The sequence below is a fragment of the Tasmannia lanceolata genome, unplaced genomic scaffold (assembly GCF_043159265.1).
Source record: "Tasmannia lanceolata isolate RefF3 unplaced genomic scaffold, GAP_Taslan_0.1 ptg000037l, whole genome shotgun sequence".
NCBI classification, from domain to species: Eukaryota; Viridiplantae; Streptophyta; class Magnoliopsida; order Canellales; family Winteraceae; genus Tasmannia; species Tasmannia lanceolata.
In genome coordinates this window covers 44609544-44630608 of record NW_027518714.1, presented here as the reverse complement: position 1 = coordinate 44630608, position 21065 = coordinate 44609544, and the positions used below count along the sequence as shown (strand labels likewise).

General features: G+C 44.6%; 1 protein-coding gene across 1 annotated transcript; it reads right to left on the bottom strand.

The window, feature by feature from the left end:
• Window positions 1-812: 812 nt before the first annotated feature.
• Window positions 813-2863, bottom strand: LOC143861471 (uncharacterized protein At2g29880-like). The gene is made up of 3 exons (XM_077372398.1): window positions 2745-2863; window positions 993-1314; window positions 813-908 (listed from the first exon to the last, which is right to left on the bottom strand). The coding sequence occupies exons 1-3, from the start codon at window positions 2861-2863 to the stop codon at window positions 813-815; spliced, it is 537 nt and encodes a 178-aa protein (XP_077228513.1).
• Window positions 2864-21065: the final 18202 nt, after the last annotated feature.

Genomic DNA, 21065 nt, shown 5'->3' with positions numbered 1-21065 from the left:
CTCACAGAAACTAATAGAAACTAGAACAATATGCATTTCGTTGCAGGGAATCTCAATAGAAACCTGTGAAATAGAAACTGTGACAAACTGACATGCAGAATGATGCGAACATAGAATCTAGTCTAAATAAGTGGGTTCAACCCTCTGAAGTCAATCAAAATAAGAAAACCATGACAAACAGAAGTTGAACAATAACAATGCCAATCAAATTGTCACAAATATAGAGTTGCCAAGATATAAATCAGGCAACTAACATAGACTTGATATAAAATTGTCACAAATGTAGAGATGCCAGGATAGAGTTGAACAATAACAATGCCAATCAAATTGTCAGAAATATAGAGTTGCCAAGATAGAATTGCCAAGATATAAATCAGGCAACCAACATAGACTTGACATAAAAACTACATATGTATGCCAATAGATCCTACTTAATGGGCTCACTGCCCAGTTGCATAATCATCCCAAAAAACAACCAGGATTCCTCGAACAAATCATGTCGCCCTGTCAAAATACCCATCACTTCAGAATTTTCCTACATGGAAGAATATTGAAGTACAGATGTAGGAATCGTCATTTTATACGAAAACAGATTATAAAATAGTACATAAACATACGTACCATAACATGTGTTGTGCCCAGGTCATTGGAAATAGAAATCCTCGTAGTTCTTGAATCCAAAAAAAAACCCACCTTGTTCCAATAAGAGACTCTGGGATTGTTTAAATTTCAAAGGTATCGTCAATCCCCAAGTCATCTATATGCGGAGCTGAACTCTGCACCTCCTGACTAGGGGCAACGTCATCCCTACTTCACCCACCCTTGGCATAGTCTTCGCCAAAAATGTGGCGAAGATCATCTATCAACACATGTTTCTCTGCAAAATATCTCTTATGTTCAGGGTGAACCTACAATAAATACGGAAAAATAGTTATAGATATTACGAGCAAGAGTAATTAACAAATGAAACAAAGATGTAACTTTGTACTCACAGCGACCCAAGCATTGTAGACATCTTCTGTTACTTCAATCTTCTTGTTCACGTCATCCCAGCAAAATCCGCTTGTGTTTATTATAGTGTTGACGGCCATGTATTTCTTTTTGAGGCTCTTGACTTGATTTTTGATATGCTCTTTCGTCATATCTTTCCCATATCGACTATTCATTGCTCTGCTTGCCGCCATGTATGCGACATCTTTAAAGCCATTGGGTATCTTATGCCCTTTCGATACTTGTTCCAATAACGCATCCACCAACACCTTATCCATCTCAGTATTCCAGAAATGGTTCCTACCCACACGACTTGCAGCCATCCTAAAAATATGAGACTATACAATAGCGAGAAACTCATGAGACCATACAATAACGAGAAACTCATGAGACCATACATAATATGAGACCATACAATACAAGTTTACGAGGTCAAGCCATAAACAAGCTACAAACAACCCATAAACATAAAAAAAGGGCGATACATATGAGGTCAAGCCATAAACAACAAACAAAACCAAACACCTTAAACATAAATCAACGTTGAAAATCATTCCACATATTCGTGATCAATTCATTTCTAATCCTAGTCCCCTCACGTGCATCATCGGCCCTACTAAGTGGAACATATGGGAGAAGCTCTTCTTCCTCAGGTGGGACCACTGCTCGTAACTCTAGATCGATGTCATCAAGAAGATCATCATCTCCCTCCGAATGAAATTGTGGACACAACAGCAAGCTAGAAGAATATCAATCTATTTTTCATATGGGTACATCGATTTCTCGTTTAAAATTCTAAAGCGCTTCTTGAGGACGCCGAATGCACGTCCCACTACATTCCAGAGTGACGAATGTCTGTGATTAAAGAGTTCCTCTGGTGTTCGTGGTATTCGACCCCTGATTTCATTTAAATGATACGGTATGCCTTGGTGCGGTGTTATAAAACTACGAAGTAAAGGATAGACACCATCGCCGAGATAAAACTTCCCTACAATGAATAAATTATTGTCTCAGTATCGCCATTGTCAATTCATAACCGACATAATAAGTAGAAGGAAAGGTAAAGGATACCTCGAAGGCAAGGAAGCCCATTAGGTCGTGATGTTGCATTTCCTAATATCCTTGAGTCGGATGCCGATCCTTCCCACCCAGCCAAAATGTAATTGAATTTTAAATCGAAGTCATAGACTGCCAATACATTTTGAGAAGGATAACCTTTTTGATTATAAACTGAGGTTTATATTCAGCTCTCACTTTAGTAGGAATATAAGTTCTGTCTATTGCACCGATGCAATCCTCGCATTGATAGGTTAAAATATATCAGTCATTATGTTGAACATAGTTGTTTCCCATGACATATCTTGAACTATTGTTACCTTGAAATAAGGCCAGAATCACTCGTCGGAGGTTTTATAAACTCGGATTTCAAGCTAAGAATAGTTTTCAAGACCTTGTTGAAATAACGAGAAACTGTGGAACTTGATCGTTGTGTGAAGGCTCTAATTGACCGGTTCCGTTGATTGTTAGATACAATATGTAAGAACATTGCAATATACTCTTCATCGTTGCAATGTATTGTATCTTGAAGTTCGCTGGTGCTTCTAAGCAGTCGAACAAATCGTTCGAAGCACCTGACATTCATCCTAAGTAAGTGCTTGCAATGTCCGTCTGACATCACGGCACGCCTAATAAATTCCCGATCTGTGAAGTGGTTGCTTTCGTATGGAGCTCTTCATAAGTATTCGTCGTAATACTGTTGGAAGAATACGAGTGCAGTGGCTGTTGCGCTCAGTATTGTCACAACAACACTCACAATTAACTCTGCTCGCTTTGTGGGGCGACCATCCTCAGCTCTAAGTCTCCTATCGTCCATCTAATAACAAGTGGATAGTACTCAAACAAATCATGAGTTAACAATAACAATTAAAACATGAACGGTCAAAACCCAATTAAAACATTAATCATGAGTTAACAATAATAATAACAAAAACCCAAGTATTCATTCAATCCCTACCGACTAGTCAAAACCCTCAAAAAACCCAAATCTGTAAAAAATATTGAAAATTAAAAAAAACCATATCAAATTTGGGACGGGGTGAGCTTTTGCTGCAAATCCATATCAAATCAGAAAAAATTAACGAAGAAATGAAAAAACAAAAATTCTGTAAAAAGAAAAAACCAAAAGAGAGAGAGTTTGAATCATACTTCTTTGAGTTAAAAAATCAAAAAACAAAAAGTCAAAAAAACCCTAGAAACCCTAGCAACCAAAACCCCCAATTTTATTAAACCCAAAATAAGGCTTCTTCTCAAATAGGGTTTCTCAAAATCATGAAATAGGGTTTCACACGAAATTTCCAGCTTGGAGAAGATGAGCACAAGATCTATTTCAGGTTTAGAGAAGATGAGCACACAAGGGTTTCTCAAAAATAAAATACAAAAAATGAGAAAGAGAGAGATAAGGAAGACAAGAAACATAGAAGACCTTGTAGATAGATAGATATAGAGAGAGAGAGAGAGAGAGAGTACCTACTGTTTGCATGATGAGGTTGACGACGATTTCCAAGTGAGAGGTTGAAGATGAAGTTTTGCCCTTTTTTTTCTCCACACGGCAGCATGCTTGAGTCGAGGAAAGTAAGAGGGAAACTAGGGTTTCCGATATAATCTATCGGAAAAGTCACGAGAGAAAAGTCATGGAAATCTCTTTTCCACGTAATATTTTCTATTTCCCACGTAAGGTAAAAAAGTTTCCCAGGAAACTAAAAGAACACCGAAAATGAGAGTTTCTGCAGAAAAAAACTGTGGTTTCTGCGGAAACCCAAGGGGAAAGCAAGTAAAAGAACACAACATTAGGGTTTTCTCTTGGAATACTCTCTTGTATGGTCTTGGATTGAGAAGCAAGGAAAGGGTTGCGGGTCGTGAGTTTGAGTTTAATCCATTGTAATCTTCGTATATTGTTTTCTCATAGTGGAAGATCGTGTTTCTCGCCTGTGGAGTAGGCTTGGCAGAACCATTTAAAACCTTGGTGTTTATCTTGTGGCTTGCTTGTGTAATTTTACTTTCCGTTTAATTTGTGCGCGATCGGATTGTTTTACCTGGCGGATTTTCTCAACACTGAGTTTTATCCCCAAGCTCGTAACTGAGGGTTGATATGGTGGCGTCCACCAATTACAATAAAGAAAATTAAAGTCAACCTTCTCATAAGATTAATACACACAATTGATGCTCACAAGATACTCTTAAGAAAGATTTACAATTGAAGTCCTAAGCTAATCCCTCAATTGATCTTACAAAAGATGGCACAAGAGGTTAACACTTAGTATATGAGTCTAAGATAAGCCCATGAGTGTTGTTTGCATGTTTTGGGACCTTTGGACTCCTTTAACAAATGTTTGGGCTCCAAAGGGTCTCAACAAACAATCCATGGATGTCCGTTGGACTGCTGTTAGGCCAGTCCCTTGGACGAACGTCCATCCATGCTCATGATCATCTGTGCAAGGATCTATTCGGTTTGCATTATTGTGCACATTTCTTAGCCATGGTTGCCCACGAGGACCCGCGGTCATCCGTTCATAGCCCGAAATGTGTTCATTCATAGCTCAAATACCCTTGTCGTAATTTAGCCCCTGTGCTCCACAATTACAACTAGTAATTGGTTTATACATTCTATCTTACAATTGGACATTTCAAACTTCAATTTAATCTTCATGTCTTCACTCCTCCTCTTCTTGCTCCATGGATCTTCTTCTTTCTTTATCTCTATGCTCCAATCTTTGTGATCCATGCTCTATATATTCCATTTTGACCTTTGAGAAGAATACTTAAACAACATTTAAGCATCAGTATTAGGGAGATGATAAATGCACCCTTTTCATTACTTGGGACACCCAGCTACAGTGTATCTATGATTGCAAAGGTGCTGATGTATCACATTTGAAGGAATAACCGGTTCTGATTGCCACGCACAATGCAGCTGGGTGTCCCAATAGGGGTGTTCATTATTCGGTTCGGTTTTGGTTATTTTTTTTAAAATTCGGTTATTCGGGTTCGGTTATCTCAAAAAAAAATCAGTTAACCGAATAACCAAAATTATGGATAAAAACCATTATTTTTCCAAAAAAAAGTGCTATATGGCCACTCCGTAGGATGATCAAAACCGTCCATTTGATTTATCACAACTTAATTAGGTTGTGCTCAAAAATCCATTTCGATAGGATGATCCTAGCCCTCCGATCCAAATCAAGATTTTACTTTTTCCTCTTTTTCTCCCACTATTCGGTTATTCGGTTTATAACCGAATAATTGAATTTTTAATCGGTTCGGTTTTTGGAAATTTCAGTTCAGTTTCGATTATCGAAATTGATAACCGAAATTTATTTTGGTTATCAAATTTCGGTCTATTCCGTTCGATTACAACCGAACAAACACCCCTAGTCCCAAGTGATGAAAAGGAGTGCATTTATCATTTCCCTAGTATTATAACTAATATAAAATTACATATTTTGTTGTCATCAAAACTTGAAAACCAAGGTTGAACCCTCGGGCTAACAATATCTTTGCTATTTCCTATACTTAAAAAATAATAAGAATTTAGAAAATAAAAAAATTGGCCGACAAATCAATATGAGCTAGGGTCTTTTCAAACCTTGGTTCATACCGTAGCAAGCCGTTTTCCTTATGCGAAAATGATGCATTTCCTAAAAGGTATTTCTGCATCACATTAAACCACAATTACATTAAACAATATGGCTCAAATGGTGCGGCATGGTCCAATAAGGTAGGTTTCATTGTAGCCATTTAATTTTGTTAAAATGAGAATGAGTTAATGAGAGGGGCGCAAACCATGGTTTAAATTTTTCTATATATTTAGATTTATATCATATATATCATTTGATATATTTAAGCTACATAAAATGACGAAAATTTGAATAGGTATTTGATCTACTTGTACTCGCATGAAGGCCCACATTTAGGCCTCACTTGTAGGCCGAATTCATACTTTTATGTGGTCCTCACAAGTAGGTCCCATTAGTGTTTTCACAAGGCTCACAAGTAAGCCACACTTATACTCTCATGCGAGCCCACAAGTATAACCCAATAGTACATTCATGTGCCCCCACAAGTATGCCTCCCTAGTACGTGTTAGAGTAATTAGGTCAAGCAAGAGGTTGCTTGAAGCATTACACCCAAGGTATCTAATTTGGAATACCAAGTTTGTTGCCTCCAGCCCCTATATATATTAGATACACTAGGGTTTTAATAGGTTAGTGGGCTCTAGCCCAAATAGGCCCACTACACCGGTCCATTATCTTATTGGGCTTATATTAGAACATACATGGGTTATATTATATACCCAACAATCTCCTCCTATGTTCGACATATAGCACAATCCAATAGATAGATAGTGTAATGTTCACAACAAAATATTGAATCATCCACATCACCATATAGTCTATATCATAAAAGATCTGTAATCCAACTGAAAACACGAATCCTTTTATGACAAACCAAGAGTTTTAGATATACAACAAACTAAACTCAACCAAAAGGTAGTTTCACATATAAGTGAACCCCACTGATCTTAGAGGAATTCATTCATGGGGTATGATTCTCATCGAGATCCAAAATAAAGTTCCACAAAAAAGTGAACTCTATACATACTGAAATAAAAGCATAGTCTTTATGACTTTAGAAGATTTAAGTAAGTCATCTTCATCAAAGTCCAAATCAAGACAAGCTCCTCCTTTTTCGCCAATCCTTGTGAATTACCAAATATGGATTTCATAAAAATGAATCCAATCATTTGTGTAAAACACTAAAGTATCTAGTTCTACCTGAAGAAGAACTTAGTACAATTCCATAATTTACGAAAGTATCTAGTTCTACCTGAAGAAGAACTTAGTACAATTATAAAATGATTGAAAAAGTATCAGTATCACTCTCACCATAAGCATCATTGTCAAGTTTCAATAAAGACAAGACCTAAACAGCTTCTTTTGCAAATAACAATTCCTAATTGTCAAGTTTCAATAAAGAACAAAACCAAATAGTTTCTTTTGCAAAGAACCATTTCATGTTTCTTTTTTGGAATGTTACAGTCATCTTATCCATATTTGAGTTAAGCTGTATCATCAAGTTTGGAATGTACAACCTTTTCCAAAAAAGGATATGTCATCAAATGTGGAATGACATACAACAACTGTAAACATCATCGAAACATATCAAGTGCCTATCTTAGCCAAAAAAGAGGGAGATTCGAAAATTCAAAATAACATGGATGTAGGTTAAGACATGTCTACACGGTCTTTAACCCCATCTCCCCCACAATTTTGAATATTCGATCTTTGGTTAGTCCCTGTTGTGAGAGCTTCGGCCTATTATCCTTCGATTTCGTATCAATCAAAGTGATAATCCCGTGTTCTTGAGATAATTCAGCATATGGCCTGTTGCAGCCTAAGGTGTCTCCTCTTACCATTAAAGAGTGAGTTCTTCACAACCATTGTTGTAGCTTGATTATCACATAACACACATAAGGAACTAATCCTTAACCCACTAAAGAACTAATCTTTAATCGGGTCAGTGGAATGCCATAACCATAAACAAATTTTTTATCCCTTAGCTTTCATCTATAGCTGAAGTTAGGGTATAAAGTTCCAATTCGACTTCCACACAATAACAATAAATTTGCTGTCATCTGATTCTGAGCCCCATGATACATCAGAATAAACTTCCACAATAAGTGGATGGCCACCATAGTTCAGAGCATACTCTTGAGTACATGAAAGGTATCTCATCAGCCTCATTAGGGCATTTCTATGCTCATGGCCAGGATTGCTAGTCAAATGACTTAGCATGCCAACTATAAAGGCTATGTCTGGTCTAGTGCAACACATGACAAACATGATACTACCAATCAGTTTAGAATAATCTAACTGATGCACACACTGTCTCTGCCTTAGAGATCAGCTTCTTGGTATAATCAAAATGGTGTCTCAATCGGTTTGCACTCACTGCATCTCCATAAGGAAAGTATTTTTTTTCATATGGGCTAGGCCAAGGGCGATTCCTTGCCTTTCAAAAACTTACTTTCGTATCAAGAATGGTGTTAACAACACCGAGGTCTTTTCATGTCGAATTCTTTACCCAAGGTTAGTTTCACATTACTCACCACAGAAAGAGATTGGAAACAAGAATCAACATCTACATACAAGCAAATAATCATGACCTTATTTGACACAAAATGATAGTAAAAGTATTTATCAGAGTAATTGATGAGAAAATCCAAAGCTCTTTACTACTTTGTCAAATTTTTGATGTCACAATTTAGGTGTTTGATTAAGACCATAACAAAATTTTGTATAAGCACATACAAATATCTACTTACAACCCATAGTCTTAGCCCTTTTTGGCAAATCGACTAGCTGTCAAGTTAGATTTTCTAACAGAGAGCTCATTTCATCATGAATGGCTTCTGCCCATAACAAAGAGTCCCTAGATCTCATCACTTCCTGATAGGATGATGGATAATTCTCCAAAGGGTAGGTCACAAAGTTCTCACCAAAATTCTTGGGTACTCTGCCACATATAAATGAAGTGCATATACCAAAATAATAGTAATTACTTTAACATCTCATAAAGTTAGTTGATTACCTGAAGAAAGGGCCAAGTTCACAGTACCAGTGTGAGTGACCTCCATGTTTGCCCCACTAGCCACTGTACCAGTCTCCTTTACTTCGATAACACCAGTGAAATTTTTTTTTGAGTTCTAAGCATGACAAATGGCTTCTGTATCCGACTACCAATTTGAAGAAGTACTGGCCTTATTTTTTTTTCAACATGGCAGTGAAACTTTTAGGCTCAGCCTTATCTACCAACATAGTAGCTTCCTTATATGGTGTGTCCAAACGATTAACGTTTGACCATCTCAAAGGGAATTGCAGTCTTGTTCATTTTAGTCTGATTTACCAAAATAAAATATGGAAAGGGTGCACCTGATTTGCGAAGCGTGATAACAAAATAAGAATAACTAAGTTGCGAACCAAATCCAAACTCGAATCTGAGATATCCAAGATGAAACCCAACAGCAAGAGATTACCACCAAGGGAAAAACCCAAACCCAACCTATTGGGGTTAACAGGGGGTGAACTAAGAACAAAGAACCAGCCAAGGCGAAACCCGAGGCGAGGGTTGTTCAGACTATCCAACTGTCGGCAAAACTAGTTGGCAAGAACTGGTCTAAAACCAAGTGCAGATCCCAAAACAGATGGGTCTTCTGTATAACTCGCGATTTACAAAGTTGTTTTCTTGCAAATCTTGTCCAGATTTCTCGCCAGAATTAGCCCTGCGGCAAAAACACCAACTGCCGTGAGTAAACCCCCAATATGAGCAACAATCCGAGCCATGAGAAAACCCCCAAATTCCGAGTGATCTATGGCCTTGAGTTAAACCCCCAAAGAGAAAAAAAAACGAAAGTTCTTCTCCCTTCAAAACGAGAATACCCACTGTTTGTGCAGAGAGAGATTCGACTCCAATAACTTGAGTTTTTTCACAAGAATTAGAACGAATCCCACTTAATTCGGCTTTAGTGGTTGTTAGCCAAAGTTGCCTAAACAAGAAATTGCAGGTTGCCCAAATTAGAGCCTCTTCACGTTTTAGGAAAGAAGAGATCTGATTGGAACTTCCAATTAGATCTAAACAAGAACAGAGTCTTCTTCTATCGGAACACAAGTTCCAACCATGAGAAAGAGGGCTGATATGAGGGTGAATCCAAATCGTCCCCTTCTCAGTGGAAGCCAACGTGATTTTATAACCAGACAAATCTTGCACGCAAATTGAGAAACAAGGCATGGGCATATACATGCAACAGAAACCACGTTTCGCCTTTGCTAACTGACGTGAAGAGAAAACCCACGCCCACCTGATTCGTCTTAGAGGGATGACGTGTCGTTATCCTCATTCGTGAAAATCAATTCACTTGCAGAGAAAGAGGCAGAGAGAAACGACGACAATTTGCCCCCAATATTTCTCACGCCCAATTGAAAGAGTCCAACAATGGCTGTAAGTTGGATGAAAAAATCCGAACGAGAGAAACTCACGAGCCAGAAAAGATCAGACGATGAATAAAACCCACGAGCAATAAAACCCACACGAGAGAAAGAGGCAAACGACATTAGGGTTTATTCTACTGCTTCAAGATTGTTAGAGTAATTAGGTCAAGCAAGAGGTTGCTTGAAGCATTACACCCAAGGTATCTAATTTGGAATACCTAGTTTGTTGCCTCCAGCCCCTATATATATTAGATACACTAGGGTTTTAATAGGTTAGTGGGCTCTAGCCCAAATAGGCCCACTACACCGGTCCATTATCTTATTAGGCTTATATTAGAACATACATGGGTTATATTATATACCCAACAGTACGTTCATCTAGCTCTAAAAGTTGGGCCCACTTATTCTTTGCCAAGGGTCCACAAGTAGGCTCCACTTATGCTTGTGCATAGCCCCATGTATTTCGTTCCATGGATCTACCATACAAGTGGACCTGCCATTTATTTCATTCCATGATGTCACTCTAGAAGGGGACCCACAATAAAACTTTTACATGTATTTTACAATTTTTTATAAGTTTGGGTGTGTAGACACCTCATTTTTCCAAGTTCGGACTGATAATAGTTTTTTGACGCGATGATAATTCCAATGATGAATCCATGCCACGAGAGTTGATGCTTTCCTTTGTGGTATAGTATCTCTGGTATGAGAACCGAAGAGTTTTGGTGTTTCCTGTACAACAGAACTATGATCTATTGTACGTATAAAGAGTGGGAAGAATTCATGCACAAAAACCTTTGCTTGATCCCAAATATTACCCAAACCCAACATAAATTTGACCAAATCAGTTTGCAACTATAGCCCTGAGCTTGTAAATCTGAGATCCCTGAGATCGAGCCCAAAAACTAGCAAAACAGCAAAAAGCTAGCCATTTTCTGAGCCCAGTTGAACTTATGCTGAATTTTCGTACATTTATAGGTGTACAAAATTGATTTTGTATGTATAAAAATACATATGAATTTATTTTCGTACATTTAAAAATGTAAGAACTTTCATGAGTTTGGTGAAATTTGTCTTTGTACGAACTTTACATTCGTATGCTCTAAAAACATACAAAATTTGAGTACGAAATTCCGATCTTAAGAAAATCAGATATGTAACCACTTTTCAAAATTTGTGCGGGAATTTTCCCTCCCATTTATGCCTATAAATAAGCCCGAGTTCTAAAAAAACTTTTGGAAATTTAAAAATTTAACTAGAGTTTTGGAGTGGAGCTTGCCGAATTTTTGCCAAAAAGCTCCGTCGATTTCGTTGTTCTTCTCCAACTATCTTCAAAACATGTTTTTTTTTATATTTGGAATTTTAAGTTGATCATCTAGATCTACGTGAAGATCTAGAGAATTAGGAGAATTAGGGTTGAAACCCCAAATTCTCTAGGTTTTCACCTCAACTATGTTAGATCTAGGATAGGACTTCAGGAATAAGGTCACTACAAGAAAAGGTGGTATTAGCGATCCAATTAAAAAGTGGTCGCTAGTAGTACTAATTGCGACCCATTTCCTAATGTCGTTTCCACAAATTAAATGTAGATACTTTTTTTTGCGACGACTCCAAAATGGGTCGCTGATAGTTGTATTAGCAACGGTTTTTTGTGTTGTAGCTAATACTTGGTCGCAAAAAGTTTTTTTTTTTTTTGCGTCAAGAATTGGCGCCTTGTGGCTTGAGTTCATTATCGACGAATTTAGAATTAGGGTCGCAAATAACACCACGCTATAGTTGTATTACTGACAGAAAGTGAATATTTTGGTGCCAAAAATTGGCGCATTGTGGCGCACGAGTATTAACGACGAATTTAAAATTAGGGTCGCAAATAATGCTTTTAGGACGGCCTATGTAGGGTCGCTAAAAAGTCTTATATTAAAAATAGCGCAGTGATATTCCCCCCATCTATTTCCCTCCTATCTAAGATAAAATCCCCTTCCACAGCCGGTACAACACTCCTCTACTGGTCTCTCTCTCTCCAATATGAACGGTTGGTGGGCCCAACAATTAATTTGTTTAAATCTTTGACCAAGGTAGGCCCGGCCCATGTTTTTCAAAATGAGCCTAAATTATGGCCCACACCATAGGATCATCCAAACTGTTCATTTGGGCCACGTCGTAAATAGGTTGTGTTCCAAAAAATCATTTCCACGAGATGATCCTAGCCCTCCAATATAAAAAGAAACTACATATTATGGAACCTCTATAGATTAGAAGGTTGCGATCATCCTATGGAAATGATTTTGGAAACACAACCTATTGATGTTGTGGCCCATTGAAGGCTTGGATGATCCTGTAGACCATATACTAGGATGAAAAATACGCTTAGGATTTTGGTTTGCCGCCCCTCTAATTTCGTTTCATCACCAAATCAAATCGCCTCTTCGTTAATATCTCCATAGTGGGAAAACATGGTCTCTCTCTCTCTTGAAGATGACTACGGCTTGGATCAAACAAAGAAACAGCATCTCCCTTATTTTCTTGATGACACTGCTAGTTCTAATGTCCTCCGGCTAAGCCTTCTGGGCGGCTCGGCCGGGCAGGTCTTTTGTCTTCTAGCGAACGCGTCATATCCTGTCCGGCTAAGCCTTCTGGGCGGCTCGGCCGGGCAGGTCTTTTGTCTTCTAGCGAACGCGTCATATCCTGTTCGGCCGAGCCCTTCTGGGCGGCTCGGCCGGGCAGGTCTTTGTCTTCTAGCGAACGCGTCATATCCTGTCCGGCTAAGCCTTCTGGGTGGCTCGGCCGGCAGGTCTTTGTCTTCTAGCGAACGCGTCATATCCTGTCCGGCTAAGCCTTCTGGGCGGCTCGGCCGGGCAGGTCTTTGTTTTCTAGCGAACGCGTCATATCCTGTCCGGCTAAGCCTTCTGGGCGGCTCGGCCGGGCAGGTCTTTGTCTTCTAGCGAACGCGTCATATCCTGTCCGGCCGAGCCCTTCTGGGCGGCTCGGCCGGGCAGGTCTTTGTCTTCTAGCGAATGCGTCATATCCTGTCCGGCTAAGCCTTCTGGGCGGATCAGCCGGGCAGGTCTTTTGTCTTCTAGCGAACGCGTCATATCCTGTCCGGCTAAGCCTTCTGGGCGGCTCGGCCGGGCAGGTCTTTTGTCTTCTAGCGAACGCGTCATATCTTGTCCGGCTAAGCCTTCTGGGCGGCTCGGCTGGGCAGGTCTTTTGTCGTCTAGCGATTGCGCCATATCCTGTCCGGCTAAGCCTTCTGGGCGGCTCGGCCGGGCAGGTCTTTTGTCTTTTAGCGCTTTTGTCGTCTAGCGATTGCGCCATATCCTGTCCGGCTAAGGCTGTGTGCGGCCAGCCGGGCAGGTCTTTTGTTGTCTTCAGATGACCAGATTTTCTGGTCGGCCTGCGATGACCTCATTTTCTGGTCGGCCTGAGATGACCTCATTTTCTGGTCGGCCTGAGATGACCAGGATTTTCTGGTCGGCCTGAGATGACCTCATTTTCTGGTCGGCATGAGATGACCAGGATTTTCTGGTCGGCCTGAGATGACCTCATTTTCTGGTCGGCCTGAGATGACCAGGATTTTCTGGTCGGCCTGAGATGACCTCATTTTCTGGTCGGATCCAAGTCTTCAGAACTTGAGCTTTATAAGGTGGTTTTTCACTGGGTGTCCTTGGCCGGAACTGGTCTTTTATCCTTTAGCTGACGTGCCGAGCTGACGTGCCGGAGTGAACCACTTTTGCTCTCTAAGTCTGCAATCTTTGAAGGTGGTCTCCACTGCTGGCGTCCTCGGCTGGAACTGATCTCCAAGCCACCAGGATGAGCCGGAGTGGGCCACTGCTGGGCTTCTAAGTCTGCAACCACCTAGCTGTGAGCTAAGTATGCAAACACTTAGGGTCTTCAAGGCGGTCTCCACTACTGGCGTCCTCGGCTGGAACTGATCTCCAAGCCAACAGGATGAGCCGGAGTGTACCACCGCGGGGCTTCTAAGTCTGCAAGCACCGAGCTGAGAGCTAAGTATGCAAACACTTAGAGCCTTTGAAGGTGGTTTTTACTGCTGGCATCCTCGGCTGGAACTGATCTCCAAGCCACTAGGATGAGCCGGAGTGGGCCACACTACTGGCGTCCTCGACTGGAACTGATCTCCAAGCCACTAGGATGAGCCGGAGTGGGCCACACTACTGGCGTCCTCGACTGGAACTGATCTCCAAGCCACTAGGATGAGCCGGAGTGGGCCACACTACTGGCGTCCTCGACTGGAACTGATCTCCAAGCCACTAGCATGAGCCGGAGTGGGCCACACTGCGCTTCTAAGTCTGCAAGCACCGAGCTGAGAGCTAAGTATGCAAACACTTAGAGTCTTCAAGGTGGTCTTCACTGCTGGCGTCCTCGGCTGGAACTGATCTCCATACCAAACAGGATGAGCCGGAGTGCACCACTGCGGGGCTTCTAAGTCTGCAAGCACCGAGCTGAGAGCTAAGTGAAGACAAAAGACCTGCCCGGCCAAGCCGCCCAGAAGGCTTAGCCGGACAGGATATAACGCGTTCGCTAGAAGACAAAAGACCTGCCCGGCCGAGCCGCCCAGAAGGCTTAGCCGGATAGGATATGACGCGTTCGCTAGAAGACAAAAGACCTGCCCGGCTGAGCCGCCCAGAAGGCTTAGCCGGACAGGATATGACGCGTTCGCTAGAAGACAAAGACCTGCCCGGCCGAGCTGCCCAGAAGGGCTCGGCCGGACAGGATATGACGCGTTCGCTAGAAGACAAAGACCTGCCCGGCCGAGCCGCCCAGAAGGCTTAGCCGGACAGGATATGACGCGTTCGCTAGAAGACAAAGACCTGCCCGGCCGAGCCGCCCAGAAGGCTTAGACGGACAGACCTCCAGCGCAATTTCTGCCCTTTCAGGCCGCCCAGAAGGGCTTGGCCGGCCAGACTTCTGTTCCAAAATTTGGCCGTACTGGATAGCTCAGAGGCTCCTATCCGGCCGTGCTCCTTCAGGCCAAACTTCAAGGCCAGACCAGGGCGCCCGGAGGCCCCTGTCCGGCCGCAGTTTCTTCAGGCCTAGTCTGAGGCCGGCCTGAGCTGCCCAGAGGCCTTAAGGCCGGCCAGATGCTGTTTTTAACCCTCTCTTTGCTTCTCCCAGCCACTCTCATGGCTCGAAGAACCAGGGGGCAACTGATGGGGTCCAAAATATGCAACCAATCGGCTGTTGACACGTGGCCCTCACAGGGACCACTACAAAGCCCACACCTGTCCCCTGCTAGGTATGCTGCCTGGACCAATCAGGGACTTCCACCTGCCCTTACTAGGCTTGAAACCTGGTCCAGTCAGGTGTTACCACCTGTCCTGGACAGGTGGCTCAGAATCACTATAAATAGCCTTCACTTGTGCTAAGGTGAGGGTTCTAAGATCTGAAATCCAAAATCCTAAGCTCCTCAGTTCGGAATTGCTCTGCACTCCTGCTCATACTGACTTGAGTGTCGAAGCGCCCGTCCGGAGCACCACTCCGGGCTGGTCTTCTGACCCTTTGTCTTCTTGTCAGGCCCTAACAGCGCAAGACTCCATCAGCCCTTCAGGCCCAGATCAGCCATTCAGGCCCAGATCAGCCCTTCAGGCCCAGATCAGCCCTTCAGGCCTAGATCAGCCCTTCAGGTCCAGATCAGTCCTTCAAGTCCAGATCAGCCCTTCAGGTCCAGATGAGTCCTTTAGGTCCAGATCAGCCCTTCAGGTCCAGATCAGCCCTTCAGGTCCAGATCAGTCCTTCAGGTCCAGATCAGTCCTTCAGGTCCAGATCAGCCCTTCAGGTCCAGATCAGCCCTTCAGGTCCAGATCAGTCCTTCAGGTCCAGATCAGTCCTTCAGGCCCAGATCAGCCCTTCAGGTCCAGATGAGTCCTTCGGCCCAGATCAGCCCTTCAGGCACAGATCAGCCCTTCAGGTCCAGATCAGCCCTTCAGGCCCAGATGAGTCCTTCAGGTACAGATCAGTCCTTCAGGCCCAGATCAGCCATTCAGGTCCAGATCAGCCCTTCAGGCCCAGATCAGTCCTTCAGGTCCAGATCAGCCCTTCAGGTCCAGATCAGTCCTTCAGGTCCAGATGAGTCCTTCAGGTCCAGATCAGCCCTTCAGGCCCAGATCAGCCCTTCAGGCCTAGATCAGCCCTTCAGGTCCAGATGAGTCCTTCAGGTCCAGATCAGCCCTTCAGGCCCAGATCAGCCTTTCAGGTCCAGATGAGTCCTTCGGCCCAGATCAGCCCTTCAGGCACAGATCAGCCCTTCAGGTCCAAATCAGCCCTTCAGGCCCAGATGAGTCCTGCAGGTCCAGATCAGTCCTTCAGGCCCAGATCAGCCCTTCAGGTCCAGATCAGTCCTTCAGGTCCAGATCAGCCCTTCAGGTCCAGATCAGCCTTTCCGGCCCTACCATAACCTGTTACCAATTTTGAAGGTGGTTTCCACTACTGGCGTCCTCGGCTGGAACTGATCTCCAAGCCACTAGGATGAGCCGGAGTGGGCCACACTACTGGCGTCCTCGACTGGAACTGATCTCCAAGCCACTAGGATGAGCCGGAGTGGGCCACACTACAGGCGTCCTCGACTGGAACTGATATTCACTGCTGGCGTCCTCGGCTGGAACTGATCTCCAAGCCACTAGGATGAGCCGGAGTGCACCACTGCTGGGCTTCTAAGTCTGCAAGCACCGAGCTGAGAGCTAAGTATGCAAACACTTAGAGTCTTCAAGGTGGTCTTCACTGCTGGCGTCCTCGGCTGGAACTGATCTCCAAGCCACTAGGATGAGCCGGAGTGCACCACCGCTGAGTCTGCGCTTCAAACAGGTTCTACGGAGTGAACCTCTGCACCGCTGCTGAGTCTGCGCTGCAAACAGGTTCTACGGAGTGAACCTCTGCACCGCTGCTGAGGTCTAAGTCTGCAAGCACTGCAAACACTTAGACTCAGGACGCACATGCCTGTCCCGGAGGCTGTTGTCTCGTCTTGTGAAATGACGAGTCTGATTCCGGTCCGGGGGCGTCTGTTCTCCGCGCCAATCCGTCCTACCATTTTTGTCTGAGTGAGATTTCGAACAGCTTTTTGTTGCGGGGTCCCACGGATGGCGCCAAATCTGTTAGGTCTAAAATTGGTAACAGGTTATGGTAGGGCCGGAAAGGCTGATCTGGACCTGAAGGGCTGATCTGGACCTAAAGGACTGATCTGGACCTGAAGGACTGATCTGGACCTGAAGGGCTGATCTGGGCCTGAAGGACTGATCTGGACCTGAAGGACTCATCTGGGCCTGAAGGGCTGATCTGGACCTGAAGGGCTGATCTGTGCCTGAAGGGCTGATCTGGGCCGAAGGACTCATCTGGACCTGAAAGGCTGATCTGGGCCTGAAGGGCTGATCTGGACCTGAAGGACTCATCTGGACCTGAAGGGCTGATCTAGGCCTGAAGGGCTGATCTGGGCCTGAAGGGCTGATCTGGACCTGAAGGACTGATCTGGACCTGAAGGACTGATCTGGACCTGAAGGGCTAATCTGGACCTGAAGGACTGATCTGGGCCTGAAGGGCTGATCTGGACCTGAATGGCTAATCTGGGCCTGAAGGACTGATCTGGACCTGAAGGACTCATCTGGGCCTGAAGGGCTGATCTGGATCTGAAGGGCTGATCTGTGCCTGAAGGGCTGATCTGGACCGAAGGACTCATCTGGACCTGAAGGGCTGATCTGGGCCTGAAGGACTGATCTGGACCTGAAGGACTCATCTGGACATGAAGGGCTGATCTGGACCTGAAGGACTGATCTGGACCTGAAGGACTGATCTGGACCTGAAGGGCTGATCTGGACCTGAAGGACTGATCTGGACCTGAAGGACTGATCTGGACCTGAAGGGCTGATCTAGGCCTGAAGGGCTGATCTGGGCCTGAAGGGCTGATCTGGGCCTGAAGGGCTGATCTGTGCCTGAATGGCTGATCTGGGCCTGAAGGGCTGATGGAGTCCTGCGCTGTTAGGGCCTGACAAGAAGACAAAGGGTCAGAAGACCAGCTCGGAGTGGTGCTCCGGACGGGCGCTTCGACACTCAAGTCAGTATGAGCAGGAGTGCAGAGCAATTCCGAACTGAGGAGCTTAGGATTTTGGATTTCAGATCTTAGAACCCTCACCTTAGCACAAGTGAAGGCTATTTATAGTGATTCTGAGCCACCTGTCCAGGACAGGTGGTAACACCTGACTGGACCAGGTTTCATGCCTAGTAAGGGCAGGTGGAAGTCCCTGATTGGTCCAGGCAGCATACCTAGCAGGGGACAGGTGTGGGCTTTGCAGTAGTCCCTGTGAGGGCCACGTGTCAACAGCCGATTGGTTGCATATTTTGGACCCCATCAGGAAGTGAAAGCATTTTTTCCCCTTAAATCTGTACTTCACTTTTTTTTTCTCCCCTTTTTACATTGCTTTTGATAGACCTCTTTTGTTTCCTTTTCCAGTGTTATCGGGGATCATTTCTTTTGGGTTGTTAACATTTTAGCAGAGCAGTTTCACTCTCACCATTAAGCAAGGTTCCGTGGATGGTATTTTAGACTTCTCAATAGGCTTTTCTGCAACTCATTTCAAGGTATTTTTCTCGGATTTCTCTCTCTTCATTTCACTTCTTTTTCCTGTTGAGATTAATTTTGTCTCCGCTCATTTGATCTTAAAGGGAAAATCTTCTTTGCAGAAGCATTACAGTTTTTTAGGGAAGCCTACTTCAGCAAAACCAGTGGAGTAATTTGAGCCTCTAATTTCGTTTCACCACCAAATCAAATTGCCCGCCACTTTCTAATTCTTCGTGAATATCTCCATAGTGGGAAAATACGGTCTCTCTCTTGAAGATGACTCTCTCTTTCATTTCCATTCTTCTGCTTTTCCCCTTTCCCTTCTACATATGTCGATCCAGAGATGTCCATCTAGATACCCAAAATAAGTCGACCCAGAGAAAATATTGAAACCTTAAAAAGCTAGAAATCCTAATAGTACAAATCCTAATTAGAACTTTTTCAAAATCAAGACATTGCCTCCCGACAAAATTCCAGTTGGTACTGTTAGAGTTTCTAAGTTATTGGGGTTTCAACATTAGGATTTTTTGTCAGGATCGACATATTTGGGGTTTCAATTTTTATGTCTGGATCGATACAACTCAATCCCAAAATATCCAACTCTCTCTCTCTCTCTCATTTGTTTCTCACGGTTACTGTTAGGTCTAAAATTGGTAACAGGTTATGGTAGGGCCGGAAGGGCTGATCTGGCAGGCCACAGCTGAAGGGCTAATGGAGTCCTGCGCTGCACAAGGGCACAGACAAGAATACAAAGGGTCAGAAGACCAACCCGGAGTGGTGCTCCGGACGGGCGCTTCGACACTCAAGTCAGTATGAGCAGGAGTGCAGAGCAATGTCAGAGCAGAAAGCTTAGGGTTTTTTATTTCAGATCCCTCACCTTAGCACAAATGAGGGCTATTTATAGTGTGATCCTGAGCCACCTGTCCAGGACAGGTGGTAGCCCCTGTATGGACCAGGTCTCATACCTAGGAGGGGCAGATGGAAGTCCCTGATTGGTCCAGGTGTCACACCTAGCAGGGACAGGTGTTGGCCTTGCAGTGGTCCCTGTGAGGGCCACGTGTCAACAGCCGATTGGTTGCAGATTTTGGACCCCATCAGTTGCCCCCTGGTTCTCCGAGTCGTGATAGCGGCTAGGGGAAGCAAAAAGAGGGTGAAAACAGCATCTGGCCGGCCTTAAGGCCTCTGGGCAGCTGAGGCCGGCCTCAAACTGGGCCAGAAGAAACCGCGGCCGGACAGGGGCCTCCGGGTGGCCTGGTCGGACCTTGGAGTATGGCCTAAAGGAGTACGGCCGGACAGGAGTCTGTGGGCGACCCAGTCCGGCCAAAATTTGGACCAGAAGTCTGGCCGGCCAAAACCTCCTGGGCGTCCTGGCCGGGCAGATCCTCTGGGCGTCGCAGCAGGTCGAGCAGATCTGTTTCTGGGCGCCAAGCGATTGCGCCATATCCTGCCCGGCTTAGACGCTGGACGGCCGGGCCGGGCAGGTCTTTTGTCGTCTAGCGAACGCGTCATATCCTGTCCGGCTAAGCCTTCTGGGAGGCTTGGCCGGGCAGAATTTTGTCGTCTAGTGAACGCGTCATATCCTGTCCGGCTAAGCCTTCTGGACGGCTTGGCCAGGCAGAATTTTGTCTTCTAGTGAACGCGTCATATCCTGTCCGGCTAAGCCTTCTGGGCGGCTTGGCCGGGCAGAATTTTGTCGCGTAGCGATTGCGCCATATCCTGTCCGGCTAAGGCGCTGGACGGCCTGCCGGGCAGAATTTTGTCGTGTAGCGATTGCGCCATATTCTGTCCGGCTAAGGCGCTGGACGGCCTGCCGGGCAGAATTTTGTCTTCTAGCGGACGCGTCATATCCTGTCCGGCTAAGCCTTCTGGGCGGCTTGGCCGGGCAGAATTTTGTCACGTAGCGATTGCGCCATATCCTGTCCGGCTAAGGCGCTGGACGGCCTGCCGGGCAGAATTTTGTCGCGTAGCGATTGCGCCGTATCCTATCCGGCTAAGGCGCTGGACGGCCTGCCGGGCAGAATTTTGTCTTCTAGCGGACGCGTCATATCCTGTCCGGCTAAGCCTTCTGGGCGGCTTGGCCGGGCAGGTCCTTTGGCGTTATCACTTTGGAACTTGTACCTCGAATTTAATGCGGGCGGCGCATTTAATGCGGTAGGTGACGTGGCGCACTCCGGCTGGTGGGAAAAGGGCGGGATTTTTCCCGCTCTTCCAAGCCTATATATACGGGAGTTTTTACTCCTCATTTTTCACTTTTCACATTTTGCTCTCCTCCTCTGCTGCTCGGCTAGCCAAATTTCTGCCCGCTTCGGATCAGTGAGCCCGGAGATCTTCGGTCAACACCTCAGTTCGGTAATTTCTTTTAGCTTTTCTTTTCTTCCCTTTTAATGTCTAGCACTAGTTCCGAGTCGGACTCTGGCTCAAAGGAGTCCGGTTCGACTAGTAGTACGGGGTCCGGGGCGTCGGAGAGG